We start from the raw sequence: 19,757 nt of genomic DNA, 5'->3' as shown, positions 1-19,757 counted from the left end.
AGGCGAGGAGGTAAAGAACCAGTATCAGAATCATTACCATCATTGAATAATGGTAGGGTATGCTTATTGATGAACTTTAGAAGGAATGTGATCTACGCCAAAGGAGCACTAGTAGATCCTGAGAAGCCAGATATAAAGTATTATTCAATCTGTATCAATGAAATCATTGACTCTTCGGTTGAGCTAATGGATAGAGATGGACCCCAATGGACTTTACTTGATATTCTTTGTGGTGAGGTGATTAGATGGCCTAGGAGTCATTGTTGTCTATTTTGAGGGTTAAGTCAAGACAACGCTTGGGGTAAGAAGGTTTTTTACCTTTTGTTTGGTAACTTCATGGGCTAATTGTCAATGTTATTATTGTTATTTGCATTTGCTCACATGTTGGATCTAATGTTTGTCTACTTTAGGGAGTCATGGAGGCTATACAGATAAGGAGTTTGAAGCTCTTGACCAAAAGGAAGATGTCGTAGATGCTGAAAGAGAACTTAAGGTGGCAGAAAGAAAGGACCTTGAAGAGATCGAAAAGCTGGAGAAAGGTAATCCATAGTAGTTGTTTCTTAGGTATCTGTTCTTTTTTCTCTTCATGGGTTACTTCAGCAAAATAAAATGTTGTCGGGTGTGTTCTAACTGTTACTTTTAATTGTATACATCATGTGATTTTTACTTCAGTTTTTGGGGTGATGTAGAGAGAGGTTTGTCGGCTGCTCCTCTCTACGAAAGGCGAGTATAAAGGCATAAGTAGTTATCTCTTTTGTAATTTGGTGTCTCCAATATGTAAGCTATGAACTGCACTTGTAATTTGACTTTGTAATTTAGTTACTTTGTTGTTAGATGATGACTGCAGCGTTTAACATTTGTTAAGTTAGCTATATGGCATAGTATCTGAAAAGTGGATTGTTTATGAGGTGTATATTACAGGTTATATGAAAAAATCACAAACCAGATGGATCATCTACAATTGATAAGACTCCCAGGTTATATGCAAAAATTAAGATTCTTTTGTTTTGTTGGAAAATAAGTGTTATTCAGTGGGGTTTTCTTGAAATTTGGACTAAAATGTGGTATTTCTTGCAGATCCTGCTTACACCTACTCATCTTGGCATAGTCATGGAATTTGCTGCAAGTGGTGAGCTCTTTATGAGGATATGCAATGCTGGTAAATTCGACGAGGATGAGGTAAGCTTAAGAGTTAAGATGGCATTATTTGATGAAAATGTTGCATAGTGTACGCTATATTCAACACTAAGTGATGAAAATAAGTGTTATCTTTGATTCTAACTATTCTTCCTTGTTTGGAAGTTGTCCCTGATGCATTCGCAACCCAAATCCACAGTAGGAACGGTGGCCTACATTGCTCCAGAGGTCTTATCTAGAAAACATTATCACGGAAAGGTGAGATAACTTTCTTTTTCGACTTCAAATCACATTATGCTTCGTATATTGCTCACCATCAATACGTAATTCTTGATATAGATTGCAGATGTTTGGTTTATTGGTGTTACCTTATATGTGATGCTCGTAGGGGCCTATCCCTTCGAAGATCTTGATGATCCAAAGAACTTTAAAAAAACGATCGAGGTTTGTTATAAATAACAAAACCATTTAAGAAATATCTACTAGGTCAAAACTTTGCATTAGAGTTTATAAATCAGATTAAAAAATTTGCAACTTATGGCAGCGGATACTTAGTGCCCAATACTCGATTCCAGACTGTGTGAGTATTGATGGAATGTAAACATCTTTTATCTTGTATATTCATGGCTAACCCAGAGAAGGTACTCATGTTCTAATCTTATTAAATACAAGTTACCATTCAACTTTAATCTTAGTTTGATCTATGTTGATTTCTGTGCAGAGGATAACTATTTCTGAAATTAAAAGCCATCCATGGTTTTTGAAGAGCTTGCCATTAGAGTTGACAGGAGAGAGTGATAATTTTCAGATCGATAATGAGTAGGTGAAGGCAGGTTGAATTTTAAGCTTTCCTACCAAAGATGACCCAATCCTAGTAATTGCAATCATATGTAAGCACCTCTGAAATGCAAATAGAACTCCAGAATAACCTCCTTAAAAAGTTAAATTGCAATTATAATAATAATATCATATTACTATTTTTCCTTTTCACATTATACTATTACATTGTTCCTCCTTTTCTAGTTCACTGATTAATAGCTCCATCATCTTCTTATACATTAGCATATAGTAATCATTAATCATAAATACCCATGCTTTCTACATTTTTAGCTTCTACGTACTCCTATCGTATATATGTGGTTGGATATATAGATTTTTATTTTTATTTTTTCTTTGAAACAATCTTGTTTTTGGAGGGAGGATTAAGCTAATTAGCTATGCATGGTTCTTTGTATGAATAGAGGAACGCTACAACCATGACACAACAAATGGTGGATCTATTCAACGTGTTTGGGATCATCCATTTTGGAACTTCTGGTAATGGGGACAGCTCCTTATCCATCGGAGACGTCGTTATCCCCAGGAAATTTATTCACACAGGCCTATGGGATTGGCTGGTATGTTTAATTATCGAAATTTTAATATTTATTAATATCTCTTCATCCTCTCGTCCTGATTTAGTTTTAATGCTCACAAAGTTTCTATTTACGTTTTACAGAATTATGGGACACCTTCCGCTGCCATTGGCAAGGTAATGCTTCTCTGCTATTTATGTGATCATCAACATTGGACATGGCCCACACATTGACGAAAGAAGCAAGTCCTATGAACTCTGCTAATGAAACATCTGATGATGGTGATGATGAGTTCCTCAAGCAATATAAGCTGAAAGATATCAATGACCTAACTCCTCTCCAACGGGTGGCCATTAAAGGGAGTGTGAACGACTTGCGCAGAATTCTTTTGGCTTGTCTGATAGCTGTTCTGGATGTAACAGCTTGGGGAGACACAGTGCATTTTGACGTTTGTGCCATCACTATCAGTGTGGTTGGGGACATATGCAAAGCATTTGAGGAGGTGTTACCTTACTGTGATGGCATAATGACACAGCTCCCCAAGGACTTATTGTCAGTTGCATCAATCTGTGAAGTCGCCCATCTTCTCGGTCTGTGAAGCTGCCCATCTTCTCGTGCTTTGGTGATATTGCAAAGTGCAGCAGAGCTATCTGCCCATGTAGCGGGTGCTAATGTCGTATGCACCTCACCATCTTCTAAGAAATGGAATATTGAAAGTGGGATTTTTTTTTCAGATTTCAGTACATTGATGTATATGAACATGATCTCAGGAATTCTTCCAACATGTGATTTATAACTTTTTATATAAGTAATTTTTTTAAAAATCTTATTATTCTTCAATATGAGAGTGGATGGGATGAGATGTGAGTGGATGGGGATGAGAGTAGATGGGATGGGATGTGAATGTCGATGTGGATGGGATATGAATATGAATGTGTGATTTTTTTTACAGGTATAGGTTGAAGACAAAAACATTTGGGCATGAAAAAATGAGTTCAATATGATATGGTGTTTAAAATAATTCGACGGTCTTATTCCGTCAATAATATGGTATAATTACAGATTCGACGGCCTATAATCGTCAAAAATAATTTATTCGACGGCCTATAGCCGTCGAATATTAATATAATCGATGGTTTAAGACCGTCGAATATTTATAAAATTCTATGGTTTTGAGCCACCGAATATTTTTTCGACAAGCCCTAATTCGATGGTCCAATTCGACGGTCAAAACTGTCGAATTGACCCATAATTCGACGGTTTTGGGCCGTCGATATTTGGGTATTTTCACATAGTGTTAGACCCTAACTTTAGTCTTTTTGTATCCTTCCATTACCATTAGCCTAAGCTAACGTTTCGTCCTACTAAAAGTTCTTTCAGATCAGGGAATGATTTAAGGTACCATCAAGACAACGACAGTATGGCATGAAATCATCATTTATCTTGAAGCTCGGTTCGAACCTCAAGTCTTATCTGTCGTTGGAAGATTCGAGAGGAGAATTTAGATCGGATATTCGAAAAAAATAGCGTCTTGGAGTGTAGAGTAATCGATCTCATGGCTCAACTTGAGTTACCGGGCCACGAAAAGCCATCAGAAAATCCGAGAGGAGAATCTTGATCGATCACTCAATAATGTAGGTCACTACAAGAGTAGAGTCTCGAACTCGCAGCTTAACTTGAGTTACTAAGTTACAAAGACATATAGACTCCAAGTAGGAATTGTAATGTAAAAATCTAATGAAAATACAAGAATAGTCTAAAAGGGCATAACGAAAATCCGAAAGGACACTATGAGTAAAAGAATCAGACTATGACAAGATCAAAATCACTGGCACGATGAAAATCCAAAAGGGCGTCGATGCACAAAAATGTAAAAATCAGGTTTGGTGAAAATCGTAATTGAAACCAAGGGCAAACAAAAAAAAAGAGGACTCTTGGCCCGCAAAAGTATAAATTGTGAATGGCAAAATCTCTCCAAAAATCTCAAGGACCGAGTAGATAATAATCTTCCAATACCAGGGCACTGGAAATGACTCTAAAGGAATCGAAAAAATAATCGACACTTGTATCCCCTGTGGTTGGCAAAAACACCAAGACCGTTATAACCAAAGATTCTACAAATTTTGAATTTATCATACTCATTTGATAAAAACATTTCAAAAAATTTCAAAAAAAAAAAAAAACTATTAAGATATGATGCTCCCCCTCCCCTATCTCCGGTAGATCGGACCTCAGTTCGGTTGAAAGTATAGGGGTCGTAACCACTTTCAAAATAAAATCATTTTAATCCTTCAAATCGTTTTGAAGCAACCGGTATTCGAGTCCTTCTCAACCCATGATAATGGACCCAAAATCATTAGCCAACACTCTTTCAAAAACATATATTGTTCCTAAGGCTAAGTCCATATAAAGACCATCTACTTAAGGTACAAGTTGTCAACATGTTACACTTATTTTATTTGCGTTTTCATCCAAAATGACCAAATTATTTTGAGGTTACCATCATTTGATAGAGAGAGAGGGGTGCCTAACACCTTCCCTTCTCCCTAATCGAGCCGCTTACCCTGATCTTAAATTGATTGGTATTTTATCCGTACGAGAGTCATTAAATACCAAAAATGACACTTTTTCTAAAAAATGTATATCGGATGACCATTCACACCCTTTTACAGAAATGAATGGTAGCGACTCCAAACCTTCGTAAAAGTGATCTTCGAAATAAAAAATCACACATTTACACTTTCACTCATATAAATACATGGATAGTGATATAAAAAATGTATGTTCTTTCATCCCCTACACTTTATCTCTACATTTTTTTTTTTTTATACTTAATCTTACTTGGGTGTTGGAAAAGCTATACTACCAGCAAACCTAGGAGTTCAAAGATTGTGAATCTAAAGTAGTTGGTCAGGATCTTAAGGTAATACAAGTTTTTTGTATCTACAGTTATCAAATCGGGTCCCTTTTGGTCATGTCCTTAAGCCCAAATACTTGATTTGGACCTATAATTATCGGATCAATTAATATATTAGATTAGATTAAAACCCTATTGTACAACACAAAGTATTGATGCCAAGAGCTTAGTAGGTTCAACACTCGAGGGTAATAACATTTCATCAAAATACAAAGAGAACACCATCCACACTCTCCAACACAAAGATTAAAAGACTCATCATAGCCGTCGGTCAAGCTTGATGATCAGATTGTGAGACCCGAGGAAAAGGTGATTCCAGCCATGATCAAGCCTTTCCTCCACTCAGGTAGTGGGATCCACTCCCAAGCCCTCTGCTCCAAGTCATAAGAGAACCAAATTAAGTCCCACAAACCCTCGTAATTAGACACCAAAACAACTCTTATAATTCCATTTCTCCCCTCCAAACAACCCATTATAACCCTATAAGGCTTCCTTACCCTCTCCAACAATCCATTTGGTACCTCTGAAATATACTCCCAACGTCTCCCATTCAAACCCACCCCCCACAGTTGCACATGTGTGAACACACTCACTCCTGAACTCGCATCAACGCCCTCCGATCTAACGATCACCATCCAACCATCGCCATACACGTGTAGCCGATCGGTCCCATTTCCCGTACTAAATCCAATAGCCAATCTTTCTTCGATTTCCACACCATCAAATCTCAGCCGTAGGATCACTGGTGCATCATTCCCCAGTCCGACCGCAAGAACCACGCTCTCTCTACGATGATGAATCACACTAAGAAAAACTTTACCTAAAAGTGACTCGTTCCCCTCGCTTTCTCTCGCTTCCACAGAACGCCACATGTCAGTTTCTGACATGTATTCAAACAAAACCGGGCGGTTCTCATATAACTCGGTGAATAAAAACCTGAACTGGTCCGAACCAGGTGGTCCAGCAATTAACTTCAAACCGGATCGTCTCCAAGATGACGTGCCACGTGGACCTAACGGACTCGGAGGGATCTTTTTAACGGAATTCAACGTAATGTTAACGGCGATTAATTCCCTGCAATTATTTGATGCGAAGAGGAAAAAATTCCCGGAAGCAGCAAGAAAGTAGAGATCTTCTCCAGGATGAACGATTGGAAACAAAAACTGGGTTACTGGAATCTTGAACCATCGATCCGACTGGTCTGTGAACCCATAAAGAACCGAATCGCGTGGAGATCGCTTCTTGTAAACGAAGAGCCAGGTGTCTCTACTCGATCGAATGTTGTACTCACGATAGAAATCGTTGCTGGAGATAACGGACGTTAAATTCTTGGAAACGGATTTCAAAAGGACGATTTCGGGTATGGATAGACGGAGGAAAATTTCTTGTAGAAGCTCTGATGGGAGGAAACAGAGACTAACGCCGTTAGACGTTAAATTCCGGCTTCCGTCCATTTCTTGGCTTCTCATTACTGTGTAGTGTTTAATTATCCGGTTTAGCAAGAGCGGTTATATTGTGGTTGTTTTCTCTTGGCTTTTTATGAGTTTTTTTTAATTAAAAAATAAGGAATTATTTGTTGTTTAATTGGAAGACAAAATGCCAACAAAGCATCCTACGTGAACTGTCGTACTAATTGACAATCAAATGGTGAGGGCGGTGGAGACACCGAGTTTTGGTTAATTTTAGACGTACTTGATTGGTGTCGGATTATATAAAAATAGTAAAAGTCAACTAAAGCGTGATTTGGTGTGGTGCATGCGTACGTAAGGAAATAGAGCACGCGAGCACTTATGAGTGCATTTAATAGAGATGTTTGGTGTCATATAAAGGGCTGAATATAATTTTTTTTTTGGACGATGATCTCAAAGATCTAATTTTTTTAAAATAAGTATCAAAAAGTTATTTCTTAAAAAATATGGAGTGTTTAATACTCATTTTCTCAAATATTAGTCTAAAAGGAAATTTTGAAACGAAACTTCTGTAATTACCCTTTTAATAAATTTTGAGATTTAAACAAACATATTTATTTGAGAATATTGAAAGTAATCTCATGTTATAAAATCAATAACATGCCCTTTGACTATAGTCATCTATTATATAACAAAGAAAAAATAATATTTAAATTAAAAAAGTAAAAAGATTTCTTGTTTTCTCTTCCAAAACTAATGATTTTTAACTCACACAGATGATTATGATGATGGAGATGAGTATGATTATTATCATCATCAAACTATAATAGATTTATTAAAAAATATAAATAATTAAAATATCATCTTAAAAGTCGACTAAAATATTCATCAAATTGATTCGACTAAAAACTTAGCAAGCTTACTTAAATAAGTAAAATAAAATTATATTGAATTTATCAATATATTTTAATAAATAAAAATATTTATCTTTTACTGTCACAAAAATATTAATAACCAAATAAATTGGTCAAGGTTTTTTATTTGACTTCGTATATTTTTAGATTAAATCACTTTGTAAAGTTGTTAAAAGGGTATTTCAAGTATTTTTCTTAAAAATTCTTCAAAAGATCCTTAATATGTAAATGTTTTATTAAGTATGAGGCTTAAATGCTCCATAACCTTTTTTAGGGGACAAATCGGTACATATTCTCAATAAAAAGTCCCTTACAGTCATTGTCCTCTTTTATTCGAGTAATGCTGGGGTGACATTATCCATACTACTGTGATTCTCACATTTTAAAAGTGGAGGTCTGTGCATAACCGTAGTTATTTTTACTTGTATCTCGAGAAAATACATCTATGACTATCACATCAACACAGTGAAAATAAAGTCCCCCGTGATTTTCCCTTTCTTTAAAGAGAGATTCACCCGGCAAACCTAGCTGTTGTATTCTTATTACAAAAACTCCCTTGGAGTTGACAACTCCAAGGAAACCTTACTTTATCAAGCTTGTTATCAAGCAAATCTTGGAGTGGGGATACACCTCATAAATTTTAAATTGGTGGGTTAATTATTACTTAACATACCTTGGAGTGGATCCTAACCACATCAATTTGCAGTATCTAAAAACATGATCTAACAAAACATGAACTTTGAAAAAAAATAAAAATAAAAAAAGAAGTTATTTTTAACTGTTGAATTTTAGTTTTAAAATTAGGAGCTCAACAGCCATCCATTTTTAATACCTTCGATGAAGCTATAAAAAAAATTTTGGTTTTTTTTTTTAATATCTTTTGAATCCAAGTTTTTCCCTAAAATTTGAAAGTCTGTGGTGTTGGATTGCCAATTTGATAATCCATGTAGGACCAACAATCCTTAGTAAGATTTGAAATCTTACTTAGTATTCATGCTAGCTTGATCCATAAGGCAAGGCTTGATTCAGTAACAAACTTGTTAAAGTAAGGGAGTTTTTGTATTAAAATTGGTTTAGATAGGTCTGTTGTGTATTCTGGTTCTGGGTTTTGGTCATGTATTCTTGAAATAGATAGATTATAAACAGTAGAAGAATGTAAAAGCATAAAGAAATTGGAAGAACTTATCTGTGACTAAGACACAGAGAAGTCACTGTCTTTAAAACCAATTTTGCCCCATCAGGATTGAATCCACAGTGTAATCGATCTCAGGTGTCTAGTTTCCTAGATTTAATAGTCATACTCTCTTCTAACCATGCACTTGGAAATACCAAATCTATATCGAACTCGATTGTATCAAATGTTGTACAAGTAGCTGAATATTTGTGAGGGAGAATAAAATGTTATTCGAAAGATAACAGTAGAGAAGATTAGAAGATAGAGATCTTAAGGATTTCTGTGTACTTCAAAAACTAGAGCACAACCTCTCTTAAGGACTTTGGGTCTAATGGTCTAATAGATTAATAATAAAATGTTTGGGCCTTAATTGGTCCATTTATGAGTTGTAGACATGAAATGTTCACAATGAACCTCAATACTACATTGTTTGGAGTCGCCACCATTCTTTTTTGGAAATGGGTGTGAATGGGCACCCGAATTGATTTTTTGAAAACCATTTTTTCCATGGCATTGTAGTGACTCTCATTTGTTGGAAAGGGCAAGGTCTACCTAAGATCTAGGTAAGGAGGTCCGATTAGAGGATGGGGAAGGTGTTAGGCACCCCATCCTCTCCACCAAAGGTGGTTACCTTGCTTGGCCATTTTATTTTGTAAAAAATTCAAGAAAACAAATATTAAAATGCATGAGAATGTATGGTAAGAGTGGTGTGTGCATTAAGTGGAATATTCCCTTAACAAAGGGTTTTTGATTTTTAACATGACATTAGGGGCATTCTATGGAAAAGAATGACCCATGTAGCCACATTAAATTTATGAATATGAATGTAGGTTTGAACTTTTAGAGAGACTCCATGATGGAGTTCCCTTAAAGCCACAATCATGATGCATGTATGCATGGCTAGAAACTTAGTGTTTCACCCCATCAAGAGGGTGACACATTTCTTCATCATTGCCATGCATAGGTGAGTGTGTGCATTGTGTACAATATGATGCATGAGATTGAGGTGAAAAGGGCTTCAACCCCCATCCTTTCGATCGAACCTTAGTCCAATCTACCGGGGATGGGAGAGGGTATACATTACATCCTAAGGCTTTCTAAAAATAAAATAAAGAGAGGGTTAGAAGAAGAGAATGCAAACTTTGAAATAAGTAAACTACATCTTAAACCCTACCTTGTCCCTTGATGGTGAACTTGGACCTTGAAGAGTAGGCTTGAGAGATGAATGAGATGGTCAAGGGTTGAGTTGAAGTTTAGAAGATGAGAGATGGTCAAGGGTTGAGTTGAAGTTTAGAAGATGAGAGAATGAGTAGGAATTTTTGTAGAGTTTTAGGTTGAGAGATGGGGGCTTTAGAGCATGCCTTGCTCATAGGAAATGAGGGTATTTATAGAGTTTTTGGAGAACTTTTGGGGATAAAGTGGTCCAACCCTAAAAATAAAGAACATGGACATGAGATTTAGGTTATTTCTTTTTGGATTTTTCATTTGTATGAGGGTAAAGATGACATTTGTGAAGAAACCCTAAAAGCATGCTTTGATCCTTGGTTTTTTGGTAAATAGAGGTGAGAGAACAAATGTACTTTTGGGAGGATGAATGGGGGAGTGACATGTGTAAAGGTGGAGAGTGGTAGGTAAAAAGTAGATCTTGGTTTATTTGTAAATAACTCATAAAGCAAGGGTGGAAGTGTAGTTTTGAAATGGACCAATGGGAAAAGAAAAGCACATTTGGGGGGTGGTGAATAGGAGGATGACATGTGTAAAGGTGAAGTGGTAGGTGAAAAGTAGACTTTGGTTCATTTGTAAATAACTCATAAAGCAAGGGTAGAAGTATATTTTTGAAATGGACCAATGGGAGGACTCCATGTATGTACTTGAAGATTCCCACCTTTTGAGGGCATAATGGGAAGTTCTCTCACCTTTATAGATTATTACCAAAGACCAACTAACCTTTTTGGTTGGACTAAACTTTTTGAGAAGGGCATTCTTGAGTTTTCACAAAAGAAAGGTTGACTCTCCAATTAGATGATGCATTGGGTGTTGGAGGCTTATGAGGTATCAACATGTGTCATCTTGTGAAGGGGTGAGAGAATGGACTTGGTGTTGGGCTTGGGTATGGACTTGGTGTTGGGTTTGGATATGGACTTGGGTTTGGGCTTAGGATGGACTTGGTTTTGGGTTAAGGATGTGGACTTAGGTTTGGGCTTAGGATGGACTTGGTTTTGGGTTAGGACATGGACTTGGATTTGGGCTTGGGATATGGAATTAGATTTGGGTTTGGGTGATGGGCATAGGTTTAGGTGGATTAGGGACAAGGTATGGGCATGCGATGATATGAGATGATGCATGTATGCATGAAAATGATGCAAAATAGCAATGTGGGTCTGTCGAAGAACTTGAGTTCTAAATCGAAATTAATTCGAGAAAATTTGGATTTTCCTATGGGTTCGTGCAAATTGTTGGGGTGTCTACAGCTGCCCCTCTTTGCAGGAGTTGCTTGCAAAGAACTGCAAAGAATAAATTAGACCCTTTATTTGCACGAATCCGAAATAATTTATTGCATGACGATTAACAACGCCGGATGGATTGAAGATTTTTTGTAAAATGTGGCTACCCAAGCACGGGGTCTGACAGGATTAGCCTTTTTGAAACCCTTGATTTCGTGGCACGGAGCTCGTTTGAAATCTTAGATACCATTTTTTATGATTTTTTGGAAGTGATTGACGTTTTGAACCATGCAATGCAATTTTGAGATTTTTTTCTTTTTTCCTCCTTGATTTTGCAATTCGAACTTAGTTTCCCCTTCATGGAAGTTATAGGATCATCTTGAGAGAGCTTAGTGTGACGTGACCATCCTTGAGAAAGACTTGCATGATGGTATAATATTTGAGTATTTGGTATGTCATCAAGCCTCGGATGTGAAGAGAATCATCGTTGACCAAGCTGCTCAGGTCAAGCCCTAGAGGATGGCTTGTTGCCTTCTACGCTTGCCAGAGAAATGCTTGAGTGGTACTTTGCCCGTTATTCCTTCTTGTACCCTGCTTTTAATGATAATGATGTAACACTATTTGAAATGAATGAAATAGGTTTTTTTTACATAGTGGCCTCAGATATATCTACTACTTTCGAAAACACTTGATTTTAAGAAAAGTCCTAGATTCTTCGTCATAGGCCAAGAATAGTAATTTTGATGATGCATTTTTTTTTTTTTTAGGTTTTAAAAGATTCCCTTTGTCGAATAATCTGTGACAAACTGTGTTTGAAAACTCTGAAAGTTAACGATCATGGTGCCTTTGCCAAATGTCGAGGATACAAGTGTCAGCTAATATTTAGCCTCTTTAGAGTCATCCCCGAGATTGATAATTTTGACTCAGTTATCTTCGTTGTATCCGTTAGAATTTTGAGGATTTCGAGATTTTTCGCCGTTCACAGTTTATACTTTTGCGGGCCAGGAGTTTTTTTTTTTTTTTTTTTTTTTTTTTTCTTTTTTTTTTTATATATCATTTTTGCCCCTGGCGCCAGTTACGGTTTTCACCAGACCCGATTTTCACATTTTTGCGCATCGACGCCCTTTTTAGATTTTCATCGTGCCGGTGGTTTTGATCTTGCCATAGACTGATTTTTTTACTCATAGTGCCCTGACGGGTTTTCACCATGCCCTTTCAGTCTATGCTTACTTTATAGGTTTTCACTTTGAATACCTCCTTGATTTCTCTGTGCCCCTCATGGCTTGGTGATCAAGTTGAGCTACGAGATCGAACACTCTACTCTTCTAGTGGCGCTCTTTCTTGAGTAACAAATCTGGACTCCCCCCTCTCGAGTTCTTCTGACGATTTTCATGGTACGGTGACTCAAGTTGAGCTTCGAGATTAATGACTCTACACTTCGAGTCGCTCTTTTTTTTCGAATATTCGATCTGGTCTCCCCTCTCGGGTCTTCCAACGACTTTGGTAGCTTGAAATCTGACTTAAATAGCAAAATCAATTATACCCTGACGATGTTTTTCATGACATGTTTCCACCGTGATCGAGTTACCTTGAGCCATTCCTTGATCTGAAAGGACTTTAAATAGGATGAAACATAGGCTTAGGCTAGGGTTGTGAAAGGATGTAAGAAAGGCTGAGTCTGGATTTATTGATGGGTAGATTGGACATGGGGTTTGTCTGTTTTTATTTCGAAAATATGATCTATGTCTCCACCCATCGTCACACGACTTGTTTAGGTAAGAGATTTGGGTCGAGCATAAGATCAGACATTCGAGGTTTTTGACTTTTTGATTTTTTTTGTTTTTTTTTAGCCGTTCACAGTTTATCCTCATGCGGGCCAGGAGTATGCTTTGGTATTTTTGTTTTGACTTTTGGTGATTTTTTTTTTTTTTTTAGTTTTTTTTTGTGGTGACTTGCCCCGGTCTTGGGTTAAGAAATGAATGTGATGGCTCAAAAGGGTTAACTAAGGGTAGATAGTTGTTCAGGTAGTGGAAAGATGGCCTCTCTTCATTTCAAAGGATGACTTCAGGCGTAATATTTTTTAACGGTGTCAGCATTGATCGGTTGCGGAAAGACTTCCCCGTCCATCTCTGTGAGAATCAGCGCTCCTCCGGACAGTACCTTTTGGACGACGAATGGCCCTTCGTAATTTGGACGAAACTTTCCTCTCGCATCTTCCCGTATTGACAAGATCTTCTTCAGAACTAAGTCTCCGGGTACAAACTCTCGAGGTCGAACCTTCTTGTTATAAGCACGTGCTATTCTTCGTTGATACGTTTGGCCATGACAAATTGCTGAAAGACGTCTCTTCTATTAAGTTCAACTGATCAAATCGAGCTTGAACCCATTCTGCCTCATCTAATTCAACTTCTTTTAATATTCGGAGGGAGGGAATCTCAACCTCAACGGGCAAGACTGCTTCCATTCCATAGACTAGTGAATAAGGCGTTGCCCCAATCGAAGTTCGGATTGATGTTCGATAAGCATGTAGAGCAAATGGTAACATTTCGTGCCAATCTTTGTAAGTAACGGCCATTTTCTCAATGATCTTCTTGATGTTTTTGTTGGCGACTTCAACTGCTCCATTCATCTTTGGTCTGTAAATGACTGAGTTGTGATGGGTGATCTGAAAATCCTTGCACATCTTAGACATATCTTTGTTCTTGAGATTTTTAGCGTTATCGGTTACTATCCCGCTTGGGAGGCCATACCGACATATGATGTTGTTCTTCACAAACTTCAAGACATTGCCCCTCGTAACATTGGCATAAGATGCCGCTTCTACCCATTTCGTAAAATAGTCGATGGCGACTAGGATGAAGCGATGCCCAATGGAAGCTTGAGGATTGATCTGTCCGATGACATCCATGCCCCAGAGTGAGAAGGGCCAAGGAGAAGTCATATTGTGCAATTCTGAAGGTGGTGCATTGATTTTGTTGGCGTAGATTTGACACAAGTGACATTTTCGAACATGTTGATATCCGTCGCTCTCCATAGTCATCCAGTAGTAACCCATTCTCATAATCTTCTTTGCGAGCATATGTCCATTCATGTGAGGTCCACAGACTCCTCCATGCACAGTCTCGATTAAGCGTTGAGCTTCTGTCTGTGTTACACACCTGAGGAGGACCTCGTGATGCGATTTTTTGTACAAGACTCCGCTACTCAAGAAGAACCGTCCTGCCAATCTCTGAATAGTCTTTCGATCCGTCGTTGTGGTATCGGGTGGGAAAGTTCGATCCTCTAAGAATGCCTTGATGTCTGCATACCATGGTTTTTCTTCAGGTTCTTCGATCTCCACAGGTAAGCAATACGCTGGCTCGTCTTGAATACCAATCTCAATAGGGTCGACTATGGTATCTTCAGAGATGCTGATCATTGAGGCTAGAGTAGCCAATGCATCTGCAAACTGGTTCTTAGCCCTCAGCATGTAAGTAAAGGAGATTCGGGTGAAGTTTGAACTTAGATCTTCGAGATACTCGTGATACGGAACCAGTCTCTGTTCTCGGGTCTTCCATTCTCCCGTTGTCTAGTAGACTACCAGACTTGAGTCTCCAAATACATCTATTTCATCCACTCCGAGGTCGATCGCTGCTTTCAACCCCACAATGCATGCTTCGTACTCGGCTTCATTGTTCGAACACTGAAACCTTAATCTGACTGCAATAGGGATATGCGTTCCGTCTGGCTTAACCAAGACTGCCCCAATTCCGTTTCCCTTTTGGTTTACTGCTCCATCGAAATACATTTTCCAACTAGATTCTTCATTGTCGCTCTCGGCTTCAGCAAACAAAATGGCTTCATCAGGAAAATTTGTCTTTAGCGGTTCATAGTCGGGCAGAGGGTGTTCCGCTAAGTGGTCAGCAATGACTTGTCCTTTGATGGCTTTTTGAGTGACATAGGTGATGTCGAACTCAGATAATAGTAGCTGCCATTTTGCAGTGCGTCCCGTTAATGCCGGCTTCTCGAAGAGGTACTTCAAGGGATCCATCCGAGCAATGAGCATAGTCGAGTAACTGAGCAAGTAGTGGCGTAGCCGTTGTGATGCCCAAACAAGGGCGCAGCATGATTTTTTGAAAGTCGAATAGTTCACCTCGTAACTTGTGAACTTCTTGCTAAGGTAATAGATGGCTCGCTCTTTTCGACCTGTTTCATCATGTTGCCCCAATACGCAGCCCATGGAGTTTTCTTGCACGGAAAGATACATCAGTAGAGGTCGACCCGATGTAGGAGGAACTAGAACAGGCGGATTAAGCAAGTATCTCTTAATCTTGTCGAAAGCTTCATGACAGTCTTCATTCCATTCTTTCGGCTCATTCTTTTTTAGTAGTTTGAATACTGGCTCACAGATCGGAGTTAGTTGCGCGATGAACCGACTAATGTACTGAATTCTCCCTAGGAATCCCCTGATCTCTTTTTTTGACTTGGGTGGCTCCATATTTATGATGTACTTCGTTTTAGCTGGATCGATTTCAATGCCTCTTCTACTGACAATGAACCCCAATAACTTCCCTGATGTTGCCCCAAATACACACTTTGCCGGATTAAGCCTTAAGCTGTACTTCCTTAATCGATCAAACAATTTCTTCAAGTTTACCAGATGATCCTCATCGAGGTTAGATTTGGCTATCATGTCGTCCACATATACCTCTATCTCCTTGTGAATCATGTCATGAAATAAGGCAGTCATGGCTCGTTGGTAAGTTGCCCCAGCGTTCTTGAGACCGAATGGCATGACCTTATAGTGAAAGGTACCCCAAGGTGTAATGAATGCAGTCTTCTCTTGATCTTCTTCTGCCATTTTTATTTGGTTGTAACCCAAGAATCCATCCATGAACGAGAACATACCGTGCCCTGCTGTATTATCGACCAGAGTGTCGATGTGCGGTAATGGAAAGTCATCTTTAGGACTGGCTTTATTCAGATCACGGTAGTCCACGCACATACGTACTTTTCCATCTTTCTTTGGTACAGGAACGACATTAGCGAGCCACTCAGGGTAAGTGGATACTGCGAGAAATCCTGCTTGGAACTGCTTCATTACTTCATCTTTGACCTTAAGTGTCCACTCTGGTTTCAGCCTTCGTAATTTCTGTTTGATCGGCTTGCTTCCCGCTTTGATTGGTAATTTGTGAACGACTAGATCTGTGTCTAAACCAGGCATGTCTTGGTAGGACCATGCGAAGACATCTTGGTACTGCTGTAAGAACTTTGTCGTCTCCTCTTTCTGCTCAATTGTTAATAAGGCTCCGATTTTAACGATCCGTGGGTCATCTTCAGTGCCTAGGTTCACTGAGTTTGTATCCTCTATATTTGGCTGAACACCCTTCTCGTGACGTTCTATGAGTTCTTTGATTTCTCTTGGAGAATATTCAACCTCTTCCTCTAACTCTTCTTCAATCCCCATGAGATCAAAGTCGAGCTCGAGGTCAAAGTCGTATTCTTCTCTTTCATACTCTGTTCTGTCACAAGGCTCATTCAACTGAGAAAATTCTTTGAAAACCTTGGGTATTTTGAAGATTTCTGATTTTTTTGAATTTTTGAGAATATTTGATTTTTTTGAATTTTGGAGAGTTTTTGATTTTTTTGAGTTTTGAAAGATTTTTGATTTTTTTAGATTTTGAAAACTTTTTGATTTTTTGGATTTTGTGGACTATCTGTATTCCTGAAACACGATAAAGAAAAATCATGCAAATTCATTAGCAACGAAGGTGAGCCCCCAAAACAGTCTTGCTCCGAGGACGAGGGCTCATTATGGTCCTCGGGCAGATGAGATTTTGCTAATGACGTTTTTTTTTGGAGGCCGTAGGGATTCTGGACCCCATGGCGGCCTCGTAAGTGATTGGGTATTCCTCCCAATTCTTGAAAACTTGCCCTTCTTGTGCAGGGCGGATAGGTTGGGTGAATGACTCCCTTGACGGTTCAGATATGACCATCACTTCCGGATGACTGTCGTCAAGTCCGGGTGCTTGTAGGGTGGGTGAAATTATGACAGATTGGATTAATTGGTAAAGTTGTTTTAAGAAAATCCTGAATTTCGTTGAGGTTCGATTTTTTGTTAGCACGGAACTGGGGTTTGTCGGCACGGAGCCAGATATTGATTAGCACGAAACTGGGGTTTGTCAGCACGGAGCTGAAGGTTTATTGATGCGGAGTCGGAAGATTATCGGCACGGAGCCAAAGGTTTGTCAGCGCGGAGCTGGAGGTTTGTTAGCACGGAGCTGAAGGTTCATCAGCACGGAGCCGAAGGTTTGTCAGTACGGAGCTGAAGGTTTATCGGTACGGAACTGAAGGTTCATCAGCACGGAGCCGAAGGTTTATTGGCACGGAGCCAAAGGTTCATCAGTACGGAGCTGGAGGTTTATCGGCACGGAGCCGAAGGTTCATCAGCACGGAGCTGGAGGTTTATCGGTACGGAACCGAAGGTTCATCAGCACGGAGCCGAAGGTTTATTGGCACGGAGCCAAAGGTTCATCAGCACGGAGCTGGAGGTTTATCGGCACGGAGCCGAAGGTTCATCAGCACGGAGCCGGAGGTTTGTTAGCACGGAGCTGGAGGTTTATCGGTACGGAACCGAAGGTTCATCAGCAAGGAGCCGGAGGTTTATCAGTACGGAGCTGGAGGTTCATCAGCACGGAGCCGGAGGTTTATAGGCAGGAGCCGAAGGTTCATCAGCACGGAGCCGGAGGTTTGTCAGCACGGAGCTGGAGGTTTATCGGCATGGAGCTGAAGGTTCATCAGCATGGAGTCGGAGGTTTGTCAGCACGGAGGTGGAGGTTCATCAGCATGGAGCCGGAGGTTTATAGGCACGGAGCCGGAGGTTCATCAGCACGGAGCCGGAGGTTTGTCAGCACGGAGCTGGAGGTTTATCGGCACGGAGTCGAAGGTTCATCAACACGGAGCCGGAGGTTTATTGGCACGGAATCGGAGGTTCATCAGCACGGAGCCGGAGGTTCATCAGCACGGAGCCGGAGGTTTATAGGCACGGAGCCGAAGGTTCATCAGCACGGAGCCGGAGGTTTGTCAGCACGGAGCTGGAGGTTTATCGGCACGGAGTCGAAGGTTCATCAACACTGAGCCGGAGGTTTATCGGCACGGAATCGGAGGTTCATCAGCACGGAGCCGGGGGTTTGTCAGCATGGATCTAAAAAGGCATTTTGTAAAGGTAGATTAATTGATAGCTCTGATTTGGGTTGGGTATGAGTTGTGGCCCTGACTCGAAATATACGTGGGCCATGGACCCATCTGAAAGTGGGTATAGGTCATGGATAAGAGTCATAGACCCAGTTAGAAGTAGATAAGGGTTGTGGACCCATTTTGAGGTGGGTATGGGTCATGGACCCGATTGGATACGGATATGGGTCATTGCCTCATTTGGATATGGACATGGGTCGTGGACCCAATTAGAAGGATATGGGTCGTGGACCCAGTTGGATATGGATGTGGGTCGTGAACCCAATTGGATATGGATATGGGTCGTGGACCCAATTGGAATTATATGGGTCGTGAACCCAATTTGATATGGATGTGGGTCGTGGACCCAATTGGATATGGATATGGGTCGTGGACTCAATTAGATATGGATATGGGTCGTTGACCCAATTGGAAGTGGATATGGGTCATGGACCCATTTGGATATGGTATGGGTCATGGACCCATCTAGAAGTGGATATGGGTTGTGGACCCAATTGGAAGTGGATATGGGTTGTGGACTCATTTGGATATGGTGTGGGTCGTGGACCCATTTAGAAGTGGATATGGGTCGTGGACCCAATTAGAAGTGGATACGGGTCGTGGACCCATTGGAAGTGGATACGGGTCGTGGACCCAATTGGAAATGGATATGGGTCGTGGACCCATTTGGATATGGTATGGGTTGTTGACCCAATTGGAAGTAGATATGGGTCATGGACCCATTTGGATATGGACATGGGTCGTGGATCCAATTGGAATGATATGGATCGTGGACCCAATTGGATATGGACATGGGTCATGGACCCAATTGGATATGGATGTGGGTCGTGGACCCAATTAGAAGGGTATGGGTCGTGGACCCAGTTGGATATGGATGTGGGTCGTGGACCCAATTGGATATGAATATGGGTCGTGGACCCAATTGGAATGATATGGGTCGTGGACCCAATTTGATATGGATGTGGGTCGTGGACCCAATTGGATATGGGTCGTGGACCCAATTGGAAGTGGATATGGGTCATGGACCCATTTGGAAGTGGATACGGGTCGTGGACCCAATTGGAAGTGGTATGGGTCGTGGACCCATCTAGAAGTGGATATGGGTTGTGGACCCATGTGAAAGTGGGTATGGGTCGTGGACCCAATTGAAAGTGGATATGGGTTGTAGACCCAT

General features: G+C 39.9%; 1 protein-coding gene and 1 pseudogene across 1 annotated transcript; one reads left to right on the top strand and one right to left on the bottom strand.

Moving 5' to 3' along the window:
* Positions 1-186: 186 nt before the first annotated feature.
* Positions 187-2,064, top strand: LOC147388908 (serine/threonine-protein kinase SAPK1-like; annotated as a pseudogene).
* Positions 2,065-5,000: 2,936 nt separating this feature from the next.
* Positions 5,001-6,945, bottom strand: LOC147388907 (GRAS family transcription factor family protein). The gene has a single exon (XM_086418882.1). The coding sequence runs from the start codon at positions 6,876-6,878 to the stop codon at positions 5,694-5,696; it is 1,185 nt and encodes a 394-aa protein (XP_086275008.1). The 5' UTR covers positions 6,879-6,945; the 3' UTR covers positions 5,001-5,693.
* Between the last annotated feature and the right edge of the window lie 12,812 nt (positions 6,946-19,757).

This window comes from Akebia trifoliata, chromosome 12 (assembly GCF_017979445.1).
Source record: "Akebia trifoliata isolate Shusen 1 chromosome 12, ASM1797944v1, whole genome shotgun sequence".
NCBI lineage: Eukaryota > Viridiplantae > Streptophyta > Magnoliopsida > Ranunculales > Lardizabalaceae > Akebia > Akebia trifoliata.
The sequence above is the reverse complement of the archived record's forward strand: the minus strand, read 5'-3'. Positions and strand labels throughout refer to the sequence as shown.